Genomic DNA, 19,713 nt, shown 5'->3' on the forward strand with positions numbered 1-19,713 from the left:
TTGGGGAGAATTTGACAAAGGATGAAGAAAGATCTAGAGGTATGTTTTGGGTAAATAAACTCCTCAATTAATTATCCTTACCTCTAGAATTTGCCCGAGGACCACCAGATGTTCCTCCTCGCTTGTAACACTGCTGGAAATTATCCTAAAATGAACACATAATATTTACCTTAGCACCAAAAATGCAAAACAGTAATTAGTTATTATTGGCAGATAAATTTGTAAGACTAAGTCCTCCTAGCCCTTGGTCTAGCCTTCTCCAGCAACCAAAAGGGCTCAGATGACACCAAGAAAAACAACTAAAGCAAGAGTCACAGTAGCAATATTTGCTTCATCTGTTAATTAACCTGACAAATTAGATATGTTAATACTTGCAAAAACAAGAAAGCATTTAGAGAACACTACGTAAAAGACACAATGCTAGGTAATGAGGGAAATTCAGAAATATGTCCTGGTGCTCTGTGCCTCATCTCAATATAAAAGGAGATGATAAAGCAAAAATACAGACAATTTCAATCTTGCTCTATTTATAAACCAAAGTGTGAAGACAATTACAAACTATGTTAGGGTTTGGTTTTGTTTTGACAGGGAAATTGATAAGAATTTAACGTATGAACATATTATTGCCTGGAATCTTTAAGAAAAAATGTTCAAGAGGCAACATTTCAAACTGACTCCCAAGTATGGTGAAAGTCAGCCCCCATGCAAGTCATGAAAAGAATAATTAATGATGCAATCAGATTAATATCAATACATGTAATAAAAAATTTGAACAGGACAAGAATGTATACAGTAAAAATAATAATTAATTTTCCTACCCCAAACTCCTAACCCTCTTCCCAACAGCACTACTATCATTGATATCTTATGTTTCCTCAGGAGGAAATTTAAAGCAGCACACAAAAATATTAGAATACTGGTATTAAGAACAGATAGCTCCATTACTGAAAGATCGCATTAATCAAAGTTTTCCCTGCACACACAGTACGTGACAATCAAGTAATAACATTTAATATTTGCATCCTTGATATATGCAAAGCACTTATGTATATGACTTCATTTAATCCTCAGAATCTCTCACAGAGTAATCCTCAACACTCCAGAGTAAGATAAGTAACTCAAACAGATGAGTCTTCACCTAACAGATAAGGAACTAAAGCTCAGAAAGTTTATGTAACAGGCCCAAGGTCACACAAAGAGGTAACTGGTGAGATCAGGGGTCAAACCCAAGTCATTTAGGTGACCTGGTGTGTTTTCCAAGGTGTGTTCTTCAATACTGCCTCTGTATAGACATCTATCTTACCTCATGTAACCATAAGCTCCTTTGTATATTAACAACAGAGCTCAGTAAAATACCACATACATACTTAAAGGCTTGTAAAACTTCAAAACTGAAAATGCTAATGTAGTATAAATTCATATCCATATATGACCAATGACGGGGAGTTCCCAAGGGCTGTTAAGTGGAATGTCTACCATCCTCCTGTCAGTCTTTTATCATATATAGTAAAGAAAATCTGCTGAACTAGTCAATCAAGAATAAACCAAAAAAATCAAACTTACAAAAAAGGACTTTCCTATACTTGATATCTAAAAAAGTTAAACTGAAGGCAATATAGTAAAGACCATGGGCTCTGGAGTTGAGAAACTTGCATCTAATCTTAGTTCTATCATTTACTTGCTGAGTGACCTTAGATAAGTTACTTGTTTCTGAACTCCAGTTTCTCTTATAGGATGGTGGAGTAAATGAGTTAATGCAAACTTAATAAAGTCCTTAAGACCTCCTAAGTTCCATGTAACAGGCAGTTCTCATGTACCCTACTTGGGTTATTAGAAAAGCTTCCAGATCCACTCTCCATAGTTACAAGCGTGTCTTTACAAAACAAATTACGACTCTGCTATAGTTTAGTCACCAGCTCCACATCAATTGTACTATTGTTCAGTTATAACAATTATTCTTACCCTTTGGGAATAAGGTGTTCCAGGATACTCTCTAGCTTGGAACTGTAGCTGGCTATAATTTCCATTGGAAATTGAAGGAGGTCCTCTATAGGTATCAAAACCTAATAAACAAACAACTTACATAAAATTATGGGCAAAATTACACTAAACTCTTAAATAGTCTGTTCTATATCTCTTGGAAAGTTAAATTGATCCTATAAAGCCATCATTACATTTATGCCTTCTTTAAGCAAACTCCATAATACTGTTTCCACAATAAAACACACATTTATAAAAATATCACAGACTTCAAACAAGCCAACTGTAGAAATTTACTATTGCTGGGATGCAGGTGGGGTTGGGAAAGGATGGTGGTTAAGGCCTTGGTCTAGAGTACTTCTGCTAATACCAGCAGTGACTAGAATACTTGGAACCATATCTAACTTAAAAGCGTATCACTATTATTGTCTCAAAGTTTTCATCTGTGGTATACTCTGATAACTAGGAAATGGGCACTGTCTTAAATATGACATGTTTTGAGCCAGCCAAGTCAATTAACAGAAGAAAGAAATTATTCAAATATGAAAACCAAAATTCATCCCTGGAAAAAAACCAAAATGCTCAACCTTTCACTTCAGTAAGTCACAGGATCGATCTGTTTTTCATTCAAAGAGTTCCTCTGTTATAGACAATAGACATATTAGAAATACCATATTTTGTAGGAATAGGGAATTCTCTACTACATTATAAATAGAAACCACAAAAAGGAACAAGGTAAAGTAAAAACAGTTTGAGTCAAGTAAACATACAAATTGTATTCAGAGCATACCTTTATAACCACCAGGGGACCGATACGAATTGGTTAGTAATCTCCCACCACGAGTACATCCTCTAACAGATCCCCGGCTATTGACAAATGGTTGAGAGGGTCTGGGAAATACATTCGTCTGTGCTGGGTAAAAGGCAAGGCTACCATTGCTTACTTGAATAGTTCCATCAGGATAACTTGCTGCTTAAGGAAACAGTTTTAGAGTCCAAGAGTTAAATGGTAATAAAAGTTTAATATTCTTTATACTTAGAAGTCAGTGTATATCAAAACCTTTAATACAACTTTCTCCCTTTTTTAAAAAAACAGATGCTATAGATATGTATGTGTATATATAGAGAGAGACACAGATATCTCTCTCTATATATATATCTCTAAGTAATAAAATATTATTCAGTCTTAGAAAGGAAGAAAACTCTGACACATTCTACAATACAACACGGATGAACCTTGAAGACATTATGGTGTTACAAAAGGACAAATACTCTATGATTCCACTTATATAAGTTAAGTATTTAGAACAGTCAAATTCACAGAGTAGAATGCTGGTTGCCAGGGATTACAGGGAAAGGGAAATGGGGAGTTAGTGTTAAATGGGGAAGATGAAAAATTCCTAGAGATGAATGGTGGTGGTGGCTGCACAACAACCTGGATGTACTTAATGCCATAAAACCTGTACACTTAAAAATGTTTAAAATGATGAATTTTATGTTACGTATATTTTACCACAATTAAAGGAAAAAAACAGGCTAAATATGCCAGATCGAGGAGTAAAAGAAAATGAACTCTTATTAATACTGTAATTGAAAAGGATTATGACAAAAAAGTATCCTTTATGTAAATCACCTGCCCTATGTTTTCACAGTACAGGCGAGAAGAGAATGAGGTCATCTGTGGCTAGGTCCAGGGATTTACATTTACTACTTCTTGTGATTAACCAAGCAATTCGTTTGCTCCAGCTTAAGTTTTAGAAAACCCAATAGGGGCCTGAAATACCAACAGTAAAAATCTACAAGTGCTTCTTAGATTGGGAAATAACTACAAAGTTGCTATTCTTTCATGTACGTATTAGAATAGCATGAACAATCAAAAGTGTCTCCCATCTCTAATCAAAGAGTAGAATAAGCATACTAAATTATACCTTCACATTAATCAATGCTTTATTACAAGAGGGAAGAAAAAAGGCCAGATAGCCATCTGTGCTAACACGGAGTTAACAGAATGGTTTCAAAACCTTCATAGAAGCAGCTGGATAGTGCCTTATGCACCTCTACCACTGCTGATGGTAATCAAAGCGATCAGGTTTAAAAATAAAAGCCTACTTCAAGGTTAAATCAACCATCTAAGTTCTACCTCTACAAAAGTTAAAAGTAATAAGTGAACTTAACTAAAGAGACGAAAAAGCATTAAGTGTTTCTCAATACGTGAACATGTGAAAAGATAAGGCTTACTAGTCAAGAAAGAACATCTCAAGTGTCACTACAGACTTGCTTTCCGTTTAATTAGCTCTCATCTAAGTCTTCAAAATATGATACACAAAGATCTTACCAGTCTCTTGAGAAAGGACAGTTTGTTCTACGTGTATAGCTGGCAGTTGGCACTGGGGTGGTGTCTGTGTACTTGCTGTAGTAAAACTCTGATTGTAGCCAGGTGAATAAGGGGATTCTTTTATTTCTTGTTCTTTACGTGGAGGCAGAGGTGCATTAACATTAAATACCTTAAAAGACAGGGTACACTGAGTCATTTGTGAAGTTTTATAGAAAACAATTAAAGGTGACATTTAGCAAAACTCTGCAACATTCAAAAACTTCTATTTGATGGGCAAAGGACTTGAATAGACATTTCTTCAAAGAAGATAAATGGCCAATAAGCACATGCAAAGATGCACAACATCATTAGTCATTAGACAAATATAAATCAAAACCACAATGAGATTCCACTTCATACCCATTAGGATGGCTATTACTTAAAAAAAAAAACCCAGAAAATCTAAGTATTGCTGAAGGTGTGGTACAGTTGCCAACCTCAGTGGCAGTGCAGTGCTGGTGGGAACGTAAAATGGTGCAGCCACTGCAGAAAACAGTACAGCGGTTCTTCAAAAAGCAAAATGCGGAATTCCCATTTACCAAGTAGAATTACCAAGTAGAATATGATCCAGCAATTCCACTTCTAGGCATATACCCAAAAGAACTGAAAGCAGAGACTCAAATATTTGTACACCAATGTTCGTGGCATTATTCATAATAGCCAAAAGATGGAAACAACCCAAGTGTCCATCAGCAGACGAATGGATAAACAGAATGTGGTACATACATACAATGGAATGTTATATCACCATAAAAAAGAATGAAATTCTGATCCATGCTACAACATGGATGAACCTTGAAAATTCTACGCTAACTGAAATAAGCCAGATACAAAAGGACAAATACCGTGATTCCACTTATATGAGGTACCTAAGAATAGGTAAATTCATAGAGACAAAGTAGAATAGAAGTTACCAGGGGCTAGGACGGGGGAGGGGACGATGAAAAAGTTTTGGAAGTAGATAGTGGTGATGGCTGTACAACACTGTGGATGTACTTAATGCCGTTGAATTATACGTTTAAATACAGTTAAAACAGTAAACTTTATGTTTATGCATATTTTACCATAGTAAAAACACCAAATTTCTATTTGATTTCTGACAGCAGTTAAACCAAGCACAAAAATTAACTCTCCTGCTATTACGTTGTAATAATGCTTACTGAGAATGAAAGCTATATAGGGGAAAAGGGTACTTTTTCAGAAACTGAAAACAAATGAAAAAATCTGCCATTTACTGAATTTCTACCATGTAGCAGGCAATGATCTGTCCAGACTCTGGTCATCATCTATAATATAGCACTTCTGTTACTCTCTAGCCCCCTTATCCTGCTCCATTTTTCCTCACAACACATAGCATCTGATATACTATATATATGAATATTTTTCTCTCTAGCTCTCCCACCTCCATAATAAAGTATAAGCTTCTTAAGCACAAAGACCTGTCTATTCTCCATTGTTACAACCCCTAAGAACAGTGCCTGGCTTCATAACTACCTGTTTATTGAATAAATGAGTAAGCAAACAAATAAGAACCAATTTATACTGGATAGAATCCAAACAGGTAGAGAAGACAGAGTGGCATGAGCAAAAAGGTATTGTGATGCAATGTGGCACCCTGCAAGGGATCCTGGAAAAGAAAAAGAACACTGGTGGAAAAACTAGGGAAATCCAGATAAAGTCTGAAGTTTCACTTAAAAAGCATAAAAATAAAGTAGGGTAAGTGCTATTAAAAATTTCCAAAATACAATGAGAAGACACACCAGGAGCAACTAATCAGGACACAAAGATTTCAAAGCAGAATAAAAATCTGGATGTAATTTTTTCACTGAAAAACCCAAGGTACCTGCCTCTAGAAACAGGCAATTATTCTAAAGGTTAACGGACTTGTTTTATTGTTGCTGCTGTTATTATTATTATCATTTATCATTTTTGTCTCTCCCTTGCTACACACACACACACACACACACACACACACACACACAGAATGTAAGCTTCATGATAAAGGGGACAAATCTGTATTATTCACTTCCTTACCCCCAGTATCTAGAACAATGCCTGGCATACAGTAAAACAATGCCTGCCTCGAAAAATATATACCGTGAGTGAATGAATGAGCCATAGAATTGGAAATACCATAATTTAGTCAATCATTTCCCAGTTAACAGACGTTCAGATGGTCTCCAATTCAGATTGGTTTTGTTGCGATTGCTTTCTAGTGCCGTTATATACAACATATCTTCAGCTACTGAAGCATATCCTTAGCTACTAATCCCCTTGTTCCTGTAGTATGGATTCCTCAAGATGAAACTTCTGTCACGGCTCTATGCACCCTTTTTAAAAAATTTTAACAGGAAGTGCCTTTCCTAAAAGGTTGTGATGATTTACTGTCACATCAGCAGTGTATAAAACTTTCTTACTTCTTTCCCCACTCTAGATAATGTCAACTGTTTTAATATTTTCCAATTTGTTGAATGAATAATTGTATTTCATTCCAAATTAAAATTAAAAATCTTAAAACACACACCACACAAAAAAAGGTATTGTGACAAGAGTGTACAAGGCAAGCCCAGGGGACTAGTCTGGCAAGTTATACCAGACTTCAAAAGTTACTGAGTGTCAGGCAAAGGACTTTCAATTTCATTCTATAATGGACCAATATTTGCTTTTCATTAGGAATAAGAAAAAGTTAGTAAAACTAATGTGGCAATACTGTGTAGGATGGATTGACAGGGATAGTGGGAAAGCAAGGACACAAAGCTGTGCTACGTGGTCAAGCAGGAATTAATAAGATTAGTGAATTCAGGGGTGTGAATTCACCAGACCATCTCCCTGCATTGTGCCTGCTTTCCACTACCACTCCACTGGCCCCCTCCCACCACCATCACACGAAAGTACCTGGAGTGGGACATTAAGCACCATCAGGAAAGGTACTTATTGGCTAACACTTTTTGCTTTTTTCTAAAGAAAAGTTTTATACTTATTCTATGTTTACAGAATAAACATACAAACCTAGTTGAAATATCACCTTAAAAAGTTTTAAACTACAATTTGTAGCGGAATATGTAATTCAAAATACCATAGAAATCTGAACAATTCTCCAAAACCCAGATGAGATGAAGATGAAATCAAATGAAAGTTTCAACAGTGATAGAACACACAAGTATGTGCCCTGTATTTCAGGTTATTGATGCCATGGAACATTACTACTGTGATATTAGTAATGGTTAGTATTATTAAGCTATTTACAGAAAATTATGTTTCTCACTCACATTTCATTTATTTAATATGGGTCCTCAGCTTTGCCTGCCACTAATTTTCAGAGGGGAAAATGCCCTGATAAAATTTCCATTCAAAATTATTGAGGCTTTGGATTTAATACTCTTCCCACACAAACAATATTCCCATTGGACAAATGCAAATTCTACCAGCCCAAAAAAGAGTAATAGAAAAGGCAAATTTTTTCATATAGTACCTAATGTAAGAGATGTAAGAGAAACAATAGCTTTTTAACAGGAATAATGAACTGCAATCATCATTCACGTTTCATACTCACTGTCTGCATGGCTTGAAAGGGTGCTGTGTTAATGGTTACTGAACTACTACTTGCTGGAGGTGACTGGAAGCCCTGTTCAGAGCCCTTTGACATGGGAGGATTTGGAGAAGCTAGTGAAGACGGTTTCTTGCTTGGGGGTACTGCTGCCTAGGGAGGAGAAATGCAATATCAGCCAATCACCTGCCATACAATAAACAGTTAACTTACACTAAACCCCAGACTGGCATAAGTCAGCAAGTCCTATAGGACAACATTTGGACACAGGCATGCAGAAGAATAGCTTTTGCTTACAATTTCAAATCTCAATTGCTGAGGATGCACACTAGCATTTGCTTTGCACGGCTTGCTGACTAAGTGAGAATCTTACTATTAATCAGTCTAACAGACGAGGGGCTGAACTTTTTATGAGTACCTAGTCCTTTTCAAACCCTGTAATGGTATTTTCCAGTTCGGAATCTAGTATTATTCCAAATTTATACAGAAGAATTAGGCTTAAGAAAAACCTTGGGTTAGTTACTTAGTCAGTGTTAATTTTTCTCTATTTTAAAGTCTTATTAGTGGATTCCTCGGTCAGCTGCCTAAAAAAAGAAAACCAAACCTGAGCTAATCTTAACTAAGGGAATAAGCAAGTCCTTAATATAATAGATTATAAAGCCAAATGCTTTAAAAGATATGAAAAAACCAATACCAACGAGATTTTGAAGCAGACAGCTGTGACTCACTAGGTGGCAAACACTTCCTCTTCTTAAAATAAGGAACCAAGTAATTTTAATTTAGACCAAGTCAACACCATAAAAACTAATGCTTACCTTTACTTTCTTATACAATGAACACAAATTCTCATATAATAGTTAACCAAAAAATAATAATAAAACCTAAGAATTGCTAAATTAATCCAAAAAATCATCCTATCTTGCTATATCTATCTCAAGGATTTGCTCAAACACAGCAAAAACTTTCACTTGAAAATTGAGAGGAAAAACGTAATACTGTCAAAATGCTTTGACAAAATTGGGCAAAAAGAGAATGTAACTCATTCCAATTGAGTCAGTGCTAATATTAAAACTATAAAGTTATTGAGTCTTCTGTTACATGGATAAAACGATTTTTCTCCTAAGGAGTCCTTCAATATGAATATAGTGAGAAATTTGAACTAACCCTACCCTTACGTAGAAATTTTCATTTTTTTTGACACTAGCAATTTGGACATATTTATTGTATCTGGAAAGGCAATACACTATTAAGTCCATTTATACGGTAAGGTCACAATAAAGTTAGAGTTACCTGTATAAGTTCCAGGACTACAACATCTATAGAAAGCAAACATTAGTAAGGTATAAATGTTAAATCATTAAACTGATTATGCCTGTAATTCATACAATAAACTGGTTCTGCTATTCTTTAAGACAGAAAAGAAATTAAGACAATGGGTCTCTTATTACCTCAGGAGTCTCTGAGGTCATAAACTCTGTTTCAGATCCTGAAGAGGCCTGATCGGTAGTAACCAAGCAAGCATTTGAGCTACAAGTAACTGGAGAAGAAGCAGCCTAAATACAGGAAGATATAAAACATTGTAAAAGGCACATTTTGTTCACTTTATATTTCTTGGGCCCTGGGCTTCCTAACACATTACTCTCGTTGAGCAATCACTAGTGCCAAATGGTATGCTAAACACTTTTAACACATATTAATATATTTAATCCTAACAATAACCCTGTGCAATAGGTACAACTATTCCCATTTTATTCATGATCAGGCAGAAGCAAAGAAAGTTAACTAATTTACCCAAGGTCACACTAAAATTAAGCAGAAGAGCTAAGATTCAAACCCAAGCAGTCAGCTACATTGCCTTTCCAAGCCTAGTCACCAGAGCTACACATCTAATCCCATCCTCATTTACCAAGACTCTTGGCCCTGGAAATCTGGGGTCAGATTTTCTATCAGGCTCTCAATAGCAGTTCCATGGGATGAGCCCAGGGTACATTAATGCTCTAGGCACGGGCCTGCCAGGGATCATGACAACTATGCTTTTACTGTAAGTGCTCTCAGTGTCTTAAAGAAGTCGGCAGAAGTATAAATAGTAGGGATAAGCTCTATATAAATCACAATAGCACCAATATTCTAAGAAAAATTAAAACTAATATGTATAAAATACAAATTGGGAGAAAGCACAGTAGGAACTAATGCTGTGACAACTGTAACCAATTAAAAACTAAGAGGAGCTAGGAAGGAATGCTACGGCACAACAGGTACTACAACATAACAGAGATCCATAAAATTCTAGCAATGGCAAGGTCTGAAGTGTCGGTGAATCCACTCCTTTTATCTAAATATTTCAGTGTGGTTCTCAGAAGCCCAAGTAATAAAATGGGTTAAATAGAAACTAATTAATGGTAACCAAATATCAGAACAGTTATGTTTCAGTGACCTTCTAGAAGGGTTCATCATGATATGCCACTTCTTGATAAGGAGATGGGGACCAAGTTCTAAAAAGCCTCATGGAAGACCTTTAAAAGGTCTTATGGAGAAAATTTTGAAATCCTTTAGAGCATTTAATGTACCTAAATAAATAGATATAATTTAGATCTGACCAAACTATTAGAATTATTATAAAATGGTAGTGTTTCTAAAAGTAAGCCTTTCTTCTGGTCCTCTCATTAAAACAATGAGACAACCACCCAAAATAAGTGAGACTGGCTATTGTGGGGACGTAACTAACTCTATTGCCAAAGAAAAATTCAATGATACTAAGTTAAGGCAACTTTGCCCACTTGATAGTTAAGCTTTAAAAGACTTTGAATTTTAGTTAAAACGTTAACAAAAAAGATGAAGAAACATTCTTTACATTAGTATTTATTTAGAAGTTACGGCAGTTCTTCCTTCCAAATTGTTGCTCTTTAAGAAGACTGGCTGGAGTTCGTTTTAAGTACTGCTGAGTAAGCATGATGTTTGAGCCAGTGGTTCCAAAAAATGGATGTGCAGATTCACCCAGGGAGCAGATTAAAAATACAGATGACTAGACGACACCCCTGGAAATTCTGACCCTATAGGTCTAAGGTGGTATCTAACAACACCGTCATCCCTCAGTATCCACAGGGAATTGGTTCCAAGACACACTATGGATACCAAAATTCGCAGATGCCCAGGTCCCATAGTTGACCCTTCATACCCGTGGTTCCACAACTTCGGATTAAACCAACCTCAGATCCGTAGTACTCTATGTATTTAGTGCTCACTTCGGCAGCACATATACTAAAATTGGAACGATACAGAGAAGATTAGCATGGCCCCTGCGCAAGGATGACACGCAAATTCGTGAGGCGTAGTACTCTACGAATTTGGTGGAAAAAACCCATGTGTAAGTGGACCCGAGCAGTTGAAATGCATACTGTTCAAGGGTCAACTGTATGTACTTTTATTAAAGTGACCAAGTGATTCTGATGTAGCCATCCCACAGGCATGCCCTGAGAGCTACCAGACTATTGGTTTATCAAAAAAAATCTTAGGGCTTCCCTGGTGGCGCAGTGGTTGAGAGTCCACCTGCCGATGCAGAGGACACAGATTCGTGCCCCGGTCCGGGAAGATCCCACATGCCGCGGAGCGGCTGGGCCCGTGAGCCACGGCCGCTGAGCCTGCGCGTCTGGAGCCTGTGCCCCGCAACGGGAGAGGCCACAACAGTGAGAGGCCCGCGTACCGCCAAAAAAAAAAAAAAATCTTAACTTGTCACTTGAAAGCCTCATAAAGAACCTAATAGCTAGACCAGATAACATGGAATTCTTTAGTTAAAGCAGTGACTGGGGTGAGGGACCCTGCTTCACAAACACATTTTGAAAACCGAGCTACATCTTAAACTAAATATAAACCACTGTAAACAAATGGTATTTACTCATAAGTTTTTGGAAGGGAAGGCAACAACTGCTGAACCACCTGATCAAAATATTTAACCTACTGTCAAAGCAGTTGCTGTCTAGAAAATTGCCGTAAGGTTTTCAGAGGGATCCTGAGAAAAAAAATTTTTTTAAAGTAATGACCAGAAAACTAGCAAATCTTGAACTTACTATTGATGGAAATGCAATGTGGCATTTACAGATCTCAATGATCTGGTCCCTTTATAACTCTAAGTGTGTTCTGTGAAAATTAGTTCATCAGAATGTTAGATATATGTAGGCGGGTGGGACTGGCTAACCATGAGTTAAGCAAAATTAGTTTCTTTCTTTACACCCTTTACTCTGCCAATATACTAAGTGACTTAGGTAGCTCAACAGCAAAGTAAGATTCCCAAAGTACCTCCGAATTCTTCAGGCTTACTCTTTCCTTACTAACATCAGCTAACCTCCTCTATTATAACAGATGACTTCCCCATGTTTATTAGGGAATCTTTTGAGAACCAGCTGTACTTAATCTAAAAAACTAGATACCCTTAGAACATTTTCAATAATTTCATTAGGTATATTAGAATCAGCGAGTCTGATCATTCTTGCCAAAGCAAGAGTTTCCTCCCTGAATAGCAAAGAAGAGTAAATGAAAGATCAGTCTGGAAAAGTTACCTGTAATGGCTCTTGAAGAAAATCACTTTGATTGGATAGATTTTGTTCTGTAGATGCTGCAGAGAGTGAAATCAACAGTAAACTACTGAGGGAGGAGAAAAGTTTATGCATACCAACTGGGTGGAAACTAAAGTTTATACTTCATAAAACAAAGCAGTATCTGGCAGAACTAGCTCTCAAGTCCTTTCTATTGTAGTAGAGCTCTAAAAAGAGTCAGAGAGGATTACAGAAGAAAAGGATACTAGTTCCATCAATGGACAAAAGCAGCATTTCAAGGCTTCCAAAAGAAAAGAACTATGACTTTTAGAAAACTGGTAATTGTAATCTGGATGATAAAACCTGAGCTATCATGAGCAGTAATTAGCTGATACACTTTAAGTTACAAGTGCAGGGGTCATCTGGCTCTTCAGTTTTTTTTTTCTCTTTGATCATGTAAAATTAAGTATACTTTTCAATTACATAGTTTCAGTTTGGTTTCTTCTTATTAATCTCTATCACTTTTGTTAAGTACTTTCTCTTCCTTCTCCTTACCCTACCCAGGAATTACTGGACCAGTCTTCTGGTTGGTGTCTACTGCTCACTGCAGCTGAACTATGGCTTTGATTATGTCATTCCACCTGAGATAAACTAGTGTAGAACAAAAAGCCTAAAGTCTGAAGCATCAGACCAGATTCAGATCTGGGCTGCATCATTAGTTACTGTGTTAACCTGTGCACTAAATACCACTGATGTAATTTCACTCATAGTTAGGATCCAAAAGCCTCCACACTAGACATACAGAGTTGAAAGAAGTCAAGCAGTTCTAGTCAGAATTCACTCCAAGAAGAATATAAAAAGTAGCAAAGACAACTAATATTGTGTACTTCCATTCACCTATCTGGAGACCTTCTCTAAAATGCAAACTGGTCAGTTAAGTACACTAACATCCTCATGGTAATTTACCTGTATGTAACTCTGATAACATATGTACACATTTAGAAAAAATTAACACACAGACATAGTTTAACCTTAAGATAATCTAGAGTAAAATTATATGTAAAAGAAGTAATTGGAAAAACAGCTGTAGGTCTAAAAAGTCTTAAGAATGAGGACATACCTACTGGGCTACCTGGAGTAGCTGAAGGCGGCTGTGATGATGGAATTGCACTTGGAGGTTTGTCAAAATCCAGAATAGATTCCTAAAGACAAGAGTTTAAATAATAAGTGAAAACAAAGATTATCATTTGTTGGTAAAGCTATTACCATTAAATTATTTATGATGTCAGCTACTTATTAGCTATAGGAATCTAGCTAATAACCATCTCAAGATGTTAATAACTTAGTCTTTATAGGAGAAGAAACAGAATTAAAAGCGAAATCTAAAGTAACTGTCAAACCTTAAAACTGTGTCAGGGGCTTCCCTGGTCGTGCAGTCATTAGGAATCTGCCAGCCAACACAGGGGACACGGGTTCAAGCCCTGGTCCAGGAAGATCCCACATGCCATGGGGCAACTAAGCCCGTGCACCACAACTACTGAGACTGTGCTCTAGAGCCCGCGAGCCACAACTACTGAGCCCACATGCTGCAACTACTGAAGCCCACGTGCCTAGAGCCCATGCTCCACAACGAGAAGCCACTGAAATGAGAAGCCTGCGCACCACAACAAAGAGTAGCCCCTGCTCGCCACAACTAGAAAGCCCATGTGCAGCAACGAAGACTCAATGCAGCCAAAAATTAATTAATTAATTAAAAAAAAAAAAAAGACTGTGTCAAGTGTTAAAACTCCAATAGTAATTCTAAGGCCAAATGAGGAAAAGAAAACTCCTGACTTGAAGTCTTAAACGTTAATCCTAGTGTAGACTGAGCCCTCATTTTTATTATAACCAATGAGAGGGTCTAATTATTTTATCTCAACCACTAAACTAACTCATGCTCTTAGAGACTTTCATGACAAGAAGGCATTCTCTTCTCCCACCTGCCTATCCTGGTTATCCTAAAAATATTTCCAATGTTTTGAGTACTTAACTTATATACTTACAGTGATCGTTTTAGGTCTTTTATTTATCAAATAATCTGAAGAGGCATGCAATTCCCTCACTTTACAAATAAGCAGAAGGTTGGAGGTTAAATAACTTGCCACAGATTACACAACTGGTAACTGGTAGAAGTGGATTTAAATGCAGGTCTAATTCCAAAGCTCAAAATCTTTTTACTATACAAAAATCTCTTATTTGCCTACTTCATCCCTCAGTAATACCATACTATTCTGAAATTCTGTAAGAGTCTGTATGACACAATTGAGCATGTGTCATAATGAATGTCTTATGATTATCTACACACAACAGCAGCAATATCATTTGAGCACTTTAAGCTTCTTACATGTTTAATTCATTTTATTACTCACAACAAACAGGAGTAGGAACTATTATCATTTTTTCAAAAAAGAAACTGAGGCAGAGAGTTAAGTAACTTGCCTAAATTCTCAGAGCTATGGCAGAACCGAGATTTGTACTCATTCTGGACACCAGAATCTATGCTCTTAACAACTTCATTTAATGCTTCACATCAGAAGCTAGCAGCCCCATGACTATCATTTAAGATTCACTTAATAATGACTCATACTTGCATAAAGTTACAAGTTCCTTGAATCTGGGTCATCAGATCCTGCAGTTTTTCTTTCCTCAATACTGGATCCTTTGGAAGGGTAGAGGAAGAACCTACAGGCTGATGCATAGGCTTAGGCACCTATAAGATAAACCCATAATGTATAAGAGTGAAATTCAAATTCAAAAGCCTAATTCAGGAAACTAAGCTTATCACTACATCTTAATGTAATCAAAACACATAGCAGTGTTCATTTATAGATTTATCTCAGGTAAAGAATTTCCACATAAATGCATTTTCTAAGTAATTTAAGCAAACTTTTCATGTTTCCTCCTTCAGAACAACTTTAATGGGAAATGTTTCTAAACATCATCTTTTTAAAGGGAAGGCCCAGAGCAACAGAACTTCCTTTGTAGAAGTTCTCTCATTATGGACATCAGTTACCCTGTGTGCTCTATGATAAGATGCCACTGACTATAATATAAAACACATCAATGATTTTTTTCCCCAGGGAAAAAAATTACTACCTCCACATTAAATATACATCCCATTTTTAACACATGTCTGATTTCAGAAACAGTAAGATGTAAAAAGCACATACATATATATCCTAGAGTTGAGGAAATATACTATTATATTCTGTTATACAGTGGGTATACTTTGTGGGGGAGGGGGCTACTGATGTTTAGAAGGTGGTTCGCCCTCCTGCTAAATTTCTTATGATTGCTGAATACCCTGAAATACACCTCATGTTTATGGTTATTTCTTACAGGTATCAGCAAGCCTGTCCCTACCAGCTCCTCTTCTCCACCTTCTAATTCACTGGGGAGTCACATAGCTAAACTTGTCAACAGTGTCATAAAATAACTGTTAATAGACCCTAAGGGAATATATGAAAGGCTCTTTTAAGAGAAAAGTATGAACTTTAGTGATTTATTTCATGTTACCTAGTCTTTTGGCTTTGAACTCTATTTTGCCCTTGACAGTACTTGGTCATGTTCCAAACAGCTGAGATTTCAATACAGATAGAGGAAAATACTCTACTATACAGAGAAGCGTCCTCTCAGTCACTGAGAGACCCTGTAACTTCAATATAATGATGTCTGTGCCATAAAGCACATTAAATGAGTTTTGACCTTTCCAATTAAACACCCTTAATTTTAAATACTATTCAGCAAACAGCATGGTATCAATATTCTGGTACGGTAAAGGTTCAGCACTGCTATACCTAGTGGAATTTTTAATTGCGGTTTTTTAAACAGCTTTATTGAGGTATTAAATTGGGTTTTTAGATATAAATCTCTCAAAATAGTTGCTATATTACAATTACTGTCATATGATATCTAGTTTATGAAAAAGGCTATCAATCTTCTGCAGGGTCAGGAAGAAGCTAAAATTATATTACCACTTAAAGAGGAAGAAAGGAAAATAAAAGGAGACAAATAATTCTAAAATTCTCTTCCCATAAGGTAGAATTGAGGCGGGGGTAACTTATAAAATGCAATGCTTTGAATTCCCTAAGCAAAATGTTTTTCTCCCCCCACCTTTTTTAATTAAAGTATAGTTGATTTACAATATCGTGTTAATTTCAGGTGTACATCACGGTGATTCAGTTTTATGTGTGTGTGTGTGTATTCTTTTTCAGAGTCTTTTCCCTTATAGGTTATTACAAAATATTTAGTATAGTTCCCTGTGCAATAAAGTAGGTCCTTAGCAAAATGTTTTCCAAACTGTTAGAGGACCAAAGATTTCCGGGCATGCCTTTGGCTAAAATGGTGTGGAAGTACAGCAACACTACTAGATGTATATGGAGAACACTGGGAGGGTAGCAAGTTCACATTTCTTAGCAAACAAGGTGGTAACAAGTCTTCAACAAGTCTGCAATGAAACAGTGGTAAATAACTTATGCTTTAATAAAAGACAACACTAACTAGCATCGTATCCAAGATTATTCATTATAAGGCTTCTTATCTTACTGACATGTGTTATTTATCATTAGCAGAATGAGGCCTTATATTTGAACTAAATCTCATACTCCAAAACCTAATTACAGAATATTTAATGGCTATACTTTTCATCTGCAGAAAATTCTTCTGAAACAGAAATAGATAACTAATTCAGATCCTTCCCCAACTACTGCTTCTTCTGAAACAGGACATGAAAGATTCCTGTTTCTTCTCCTGACCATCTGTACCTTCTTCAAAGAGGACAGCCTAATTTGAGTGACTATAAATGAAAGAGAAGGAAGAGAATACAGAAAAATGTAACTTGTCAGAGAAAGGTCTCCTGCCTTTTGACATGCATTTACGTTTCTCACTTCTTCAACATTATGGTTTTTTCTGAACTATCCACTATTTTGATGTTATATCATGTCATTAAAATTTGAGCACTAAAACAATATTTTCTAGTTGTGGAAATTTCACTTCAGGTTAGGCGCAAATGACAGATTAAATCTGCTTCCAATTTTCTAGGGAAAACAAATTATGTTTTAAAGAGCTAAGTGAAATACTTAATACATTAATTAAACATGGGTTTTACTGATCTTTTCCTAAAGAGAACTTTTAAATTATCACTACCACAAATCTCTATTTATGCCTACATTGATAGGAACAAACTGATACAAATCAACTCACATCTTTGGGTTCTGTATTAAACTTCCTGGGCAGCAGCTGGTCATTTGGTATGAGGCTTGCTGTAGCTACCCCCCAGGACTTTGGAGAAATCTGTGATTGTGTTGTTAAAGGGTGTTTTTGACTCTCAACATTGTTTTCCCAGGATTTTGGAGTCTCTGGCGGTCTTGAATCCTGTTCTTCACACGTGGGAGTGGTCCATGACTTGGTGATGTCCTGTTCACTCTGCACAGAAGGTGTCCAAGACTTTGGAGTTTGCTTCTTTGGATCCTGTTCTTTCTGCAGCTGAACTGGCCAAGGCTTTGGTGTCTCCTGCTTCTTCTGTTCCTCTTGAATGTATCCCACTTTGGATTTAAGAGCTTCTTGCTTCCACTGGCTAGGAGTTGCCTTGGTTTTCGAGACATCCTGCTTCTTCTGCTCTTCCTGCAGAGTGGACCTGAGTTTTGGAATCTCTTGTTTCCTCTGTTCTAAGGAAACTGCAGGCTTTGATACCTCCTGGTGCTTCACGGAAGACTCCCAGGACTTGAAGGATTCCTGTTTCTTCTCCTGACCATCTGGTTCGGTAAGCACATCCCAACATTTGGGGAGATTTGGTTTTCTAGCATAATCTGCTTCCCAAGATTGCTCTTCATCTTGTTTACTTGAATAATCTACTTCCGTCATGTAGCGTCTGTTAAGAAACTAAACCACAGGGAAAATGTGCTCAAGTCACAGTCTGTAGAAGACCTTGAAGGGAATACTGAACTCCTATGTCCACTGGTCTGAGCCATTGTGCTAACAGGAAACTTCTAACCTTCTCCTACTTGAAAAGAGTATTCTACTTTTATGTCCATTCCTTTCCCCTCAATTAACAGAAAGACAAACTTCAAAAGTATACTTCAAAAGTAGCAACCTATATTTGATTCACCTGAGACTGGTAAGCAGTGCACACCGTGGTGCCACATTTGCTTGACTCAGGCTCTTTTACCAAGGTGACTCTGCCTCTGCCAGGCTTAGGACCACCTGACCCCCTTCAAGTTAAGGCAGAGGGTAGTTCAACTACACAAAGTCCTACTCTTTACACTGAAGCCTTATGTTTCCTGAATTACCAGCCTTTTCTTTATTCCCATTATATATCAATCATACTGTGATTTTGCTTCTTCCATTCTTTTCGGCTTCCATGAATTCCGATGTCACTTCAGAAAGAGAACAAATGCCCTCTTCTATTACCAATATGAGTAAATTCTGGAAAGAGCAAAATCCCACCCATCTTCAAATTCCAATACAGGGACCAAAACCACCATCACCACCAGCTAACACTTGAGCCGTTCTGTGTGCCAGGCCAAATTGTAAGTAATTCAGATTTAACCTTCAAACCTCACAATAACCATGTGAGGCAGGCATTGTTATTATCCCCATTTTATGTAGGCGGATAACAGACACAGCTGGGCTATATATCTTGCCCAAAGTCATTAAGCTAATAAGCTGCAGAGCCAGGATTCAAGCTTAAGCAGTCTAGCTCCAAAGCCTCAGCTCCTAACCACAACAATATACAAAAGTCTCAAAAAACACAATTGACTGAAAATTACCTTTCGGTACCTTACCTCTTGTGGTTGTATCTCTGGCTGTGCAAGTTCCATAAGAGACTCTGAGAAGATAAAAGGAATATTAAATAAGTACTAGGTAAACTACAAGTTTTTAGACTGATTACACTGTAATTCATTCCGGGCATATTTCAGAATAGTAACAGAAAAAGGATATTCAGAATAGTAACAAATTTCAGAATAGTAACAGAAAAAGGATAGTGCAATTAAGTACAAATTAAGGCAAATTTCAGAATAGTAACAGAAAAAGGATAGTGCAATTAAGTACATTCAGGGCAGGAGTAATTCTCACTATTGGGTGCTGGTCAAAAGCATGTGGTCTGAGGCTAGTTGAAGCTAGTAGCTCTGCTTATATAAGACACTTTTCTGAAGTCACGTTGTAGTTAAAAACTGATTTCTGACTGAAAATAGGACTATCTCCTCTTACCCACAAACACAGCTTCTTTCAAGTTGGATTTATAG

The 19,713-nt window shown here is 36.8% G+C and overlaps 1 protein-coding gene and 1 non-coding gene across 22 annotated transcripts in view; one reads left to right on the top strand and one right to left on the bottom strand.

Annotated features, from left to right (window-relative positions):
• CAPRIN2 (caprin family member 2) overlaps positions 1–19,713 on the bottom strand; it is a 42,090-nt gene that overhangs the window by 1,986 nt on the left and 20,391 nt on the right. For 8 of the 21 annotated variants that reach the window (XM_067696068.1, XM_067696069.1, XM_067696081.1 and 5 more), the window contains 11 exons: positions 19,252–19,295; positions 17,672–18,349; positions 15,057–15,179; positions 13,551–13,632; positions 12,455–12,510; positions 9,350–9,454; positions 7,908–8,054; positions 4,316–4,484; positions 2,771–2,953; positions 1,963–2,063; positions 82–145 (listed from right to left, as the gene is read on the bottom strand). In XM_067696068.1, the coding sequence (XP_067552169.1) occupies positions 82–145; positions 1,963–2,063; positions 2,771–2,953; positions 4,316–4,484; positions 7,908–8,054; positions 9,350–9,454; positions 12,455–12,510; positions 13,551–13,632; positions 15,057–15,179; positions 17,672–18,349; positions 19,252–19,295 (1,752 nt within the window). The remainder of the gene's footprint in view (positions 1–81; positions 146–1,962; positions 2,064–2,770; positions 2,954–4,315; positions 4,485–7,907; positions 8,055–9,349; positions 9,455–12,454; positions 12,511–13,550; positions 13,633–15,056; positions 15,180–17,671; positions 18,350–19,251; positions 19,296–19,713) is intronic. The other 13 variants (XM_067696070.1, XM_067696063.1, XM_067696073.1 and 10 more) reach the window with 7 other exon arrangements.
• On the top strand, positions 11,136–11,242 carry LOC137203093 (U6 spliceosomal RNA). The gene has a single exon (XR_010932922.1). It is a non-coding gene; the product is annotated as a U6 spliceosomal RNA (small nuclear RNA).

Source organism: Pseudorca crassidens, chromosome 11 (assembly GCF_039906515.1).
Source record: "Pseudorca crassidens isolate mPseCra1 chromosome 11, mPseCra1.hap1, whole genome shotgun sequence".
NCBI classification, from domain to species: domain Eukaryota; kingdom Metazoa; phylum Chordata; class Mammalia; order Artiodactyla; family Delphinidae; genus Pseudorca; species Pseudorca crassidens.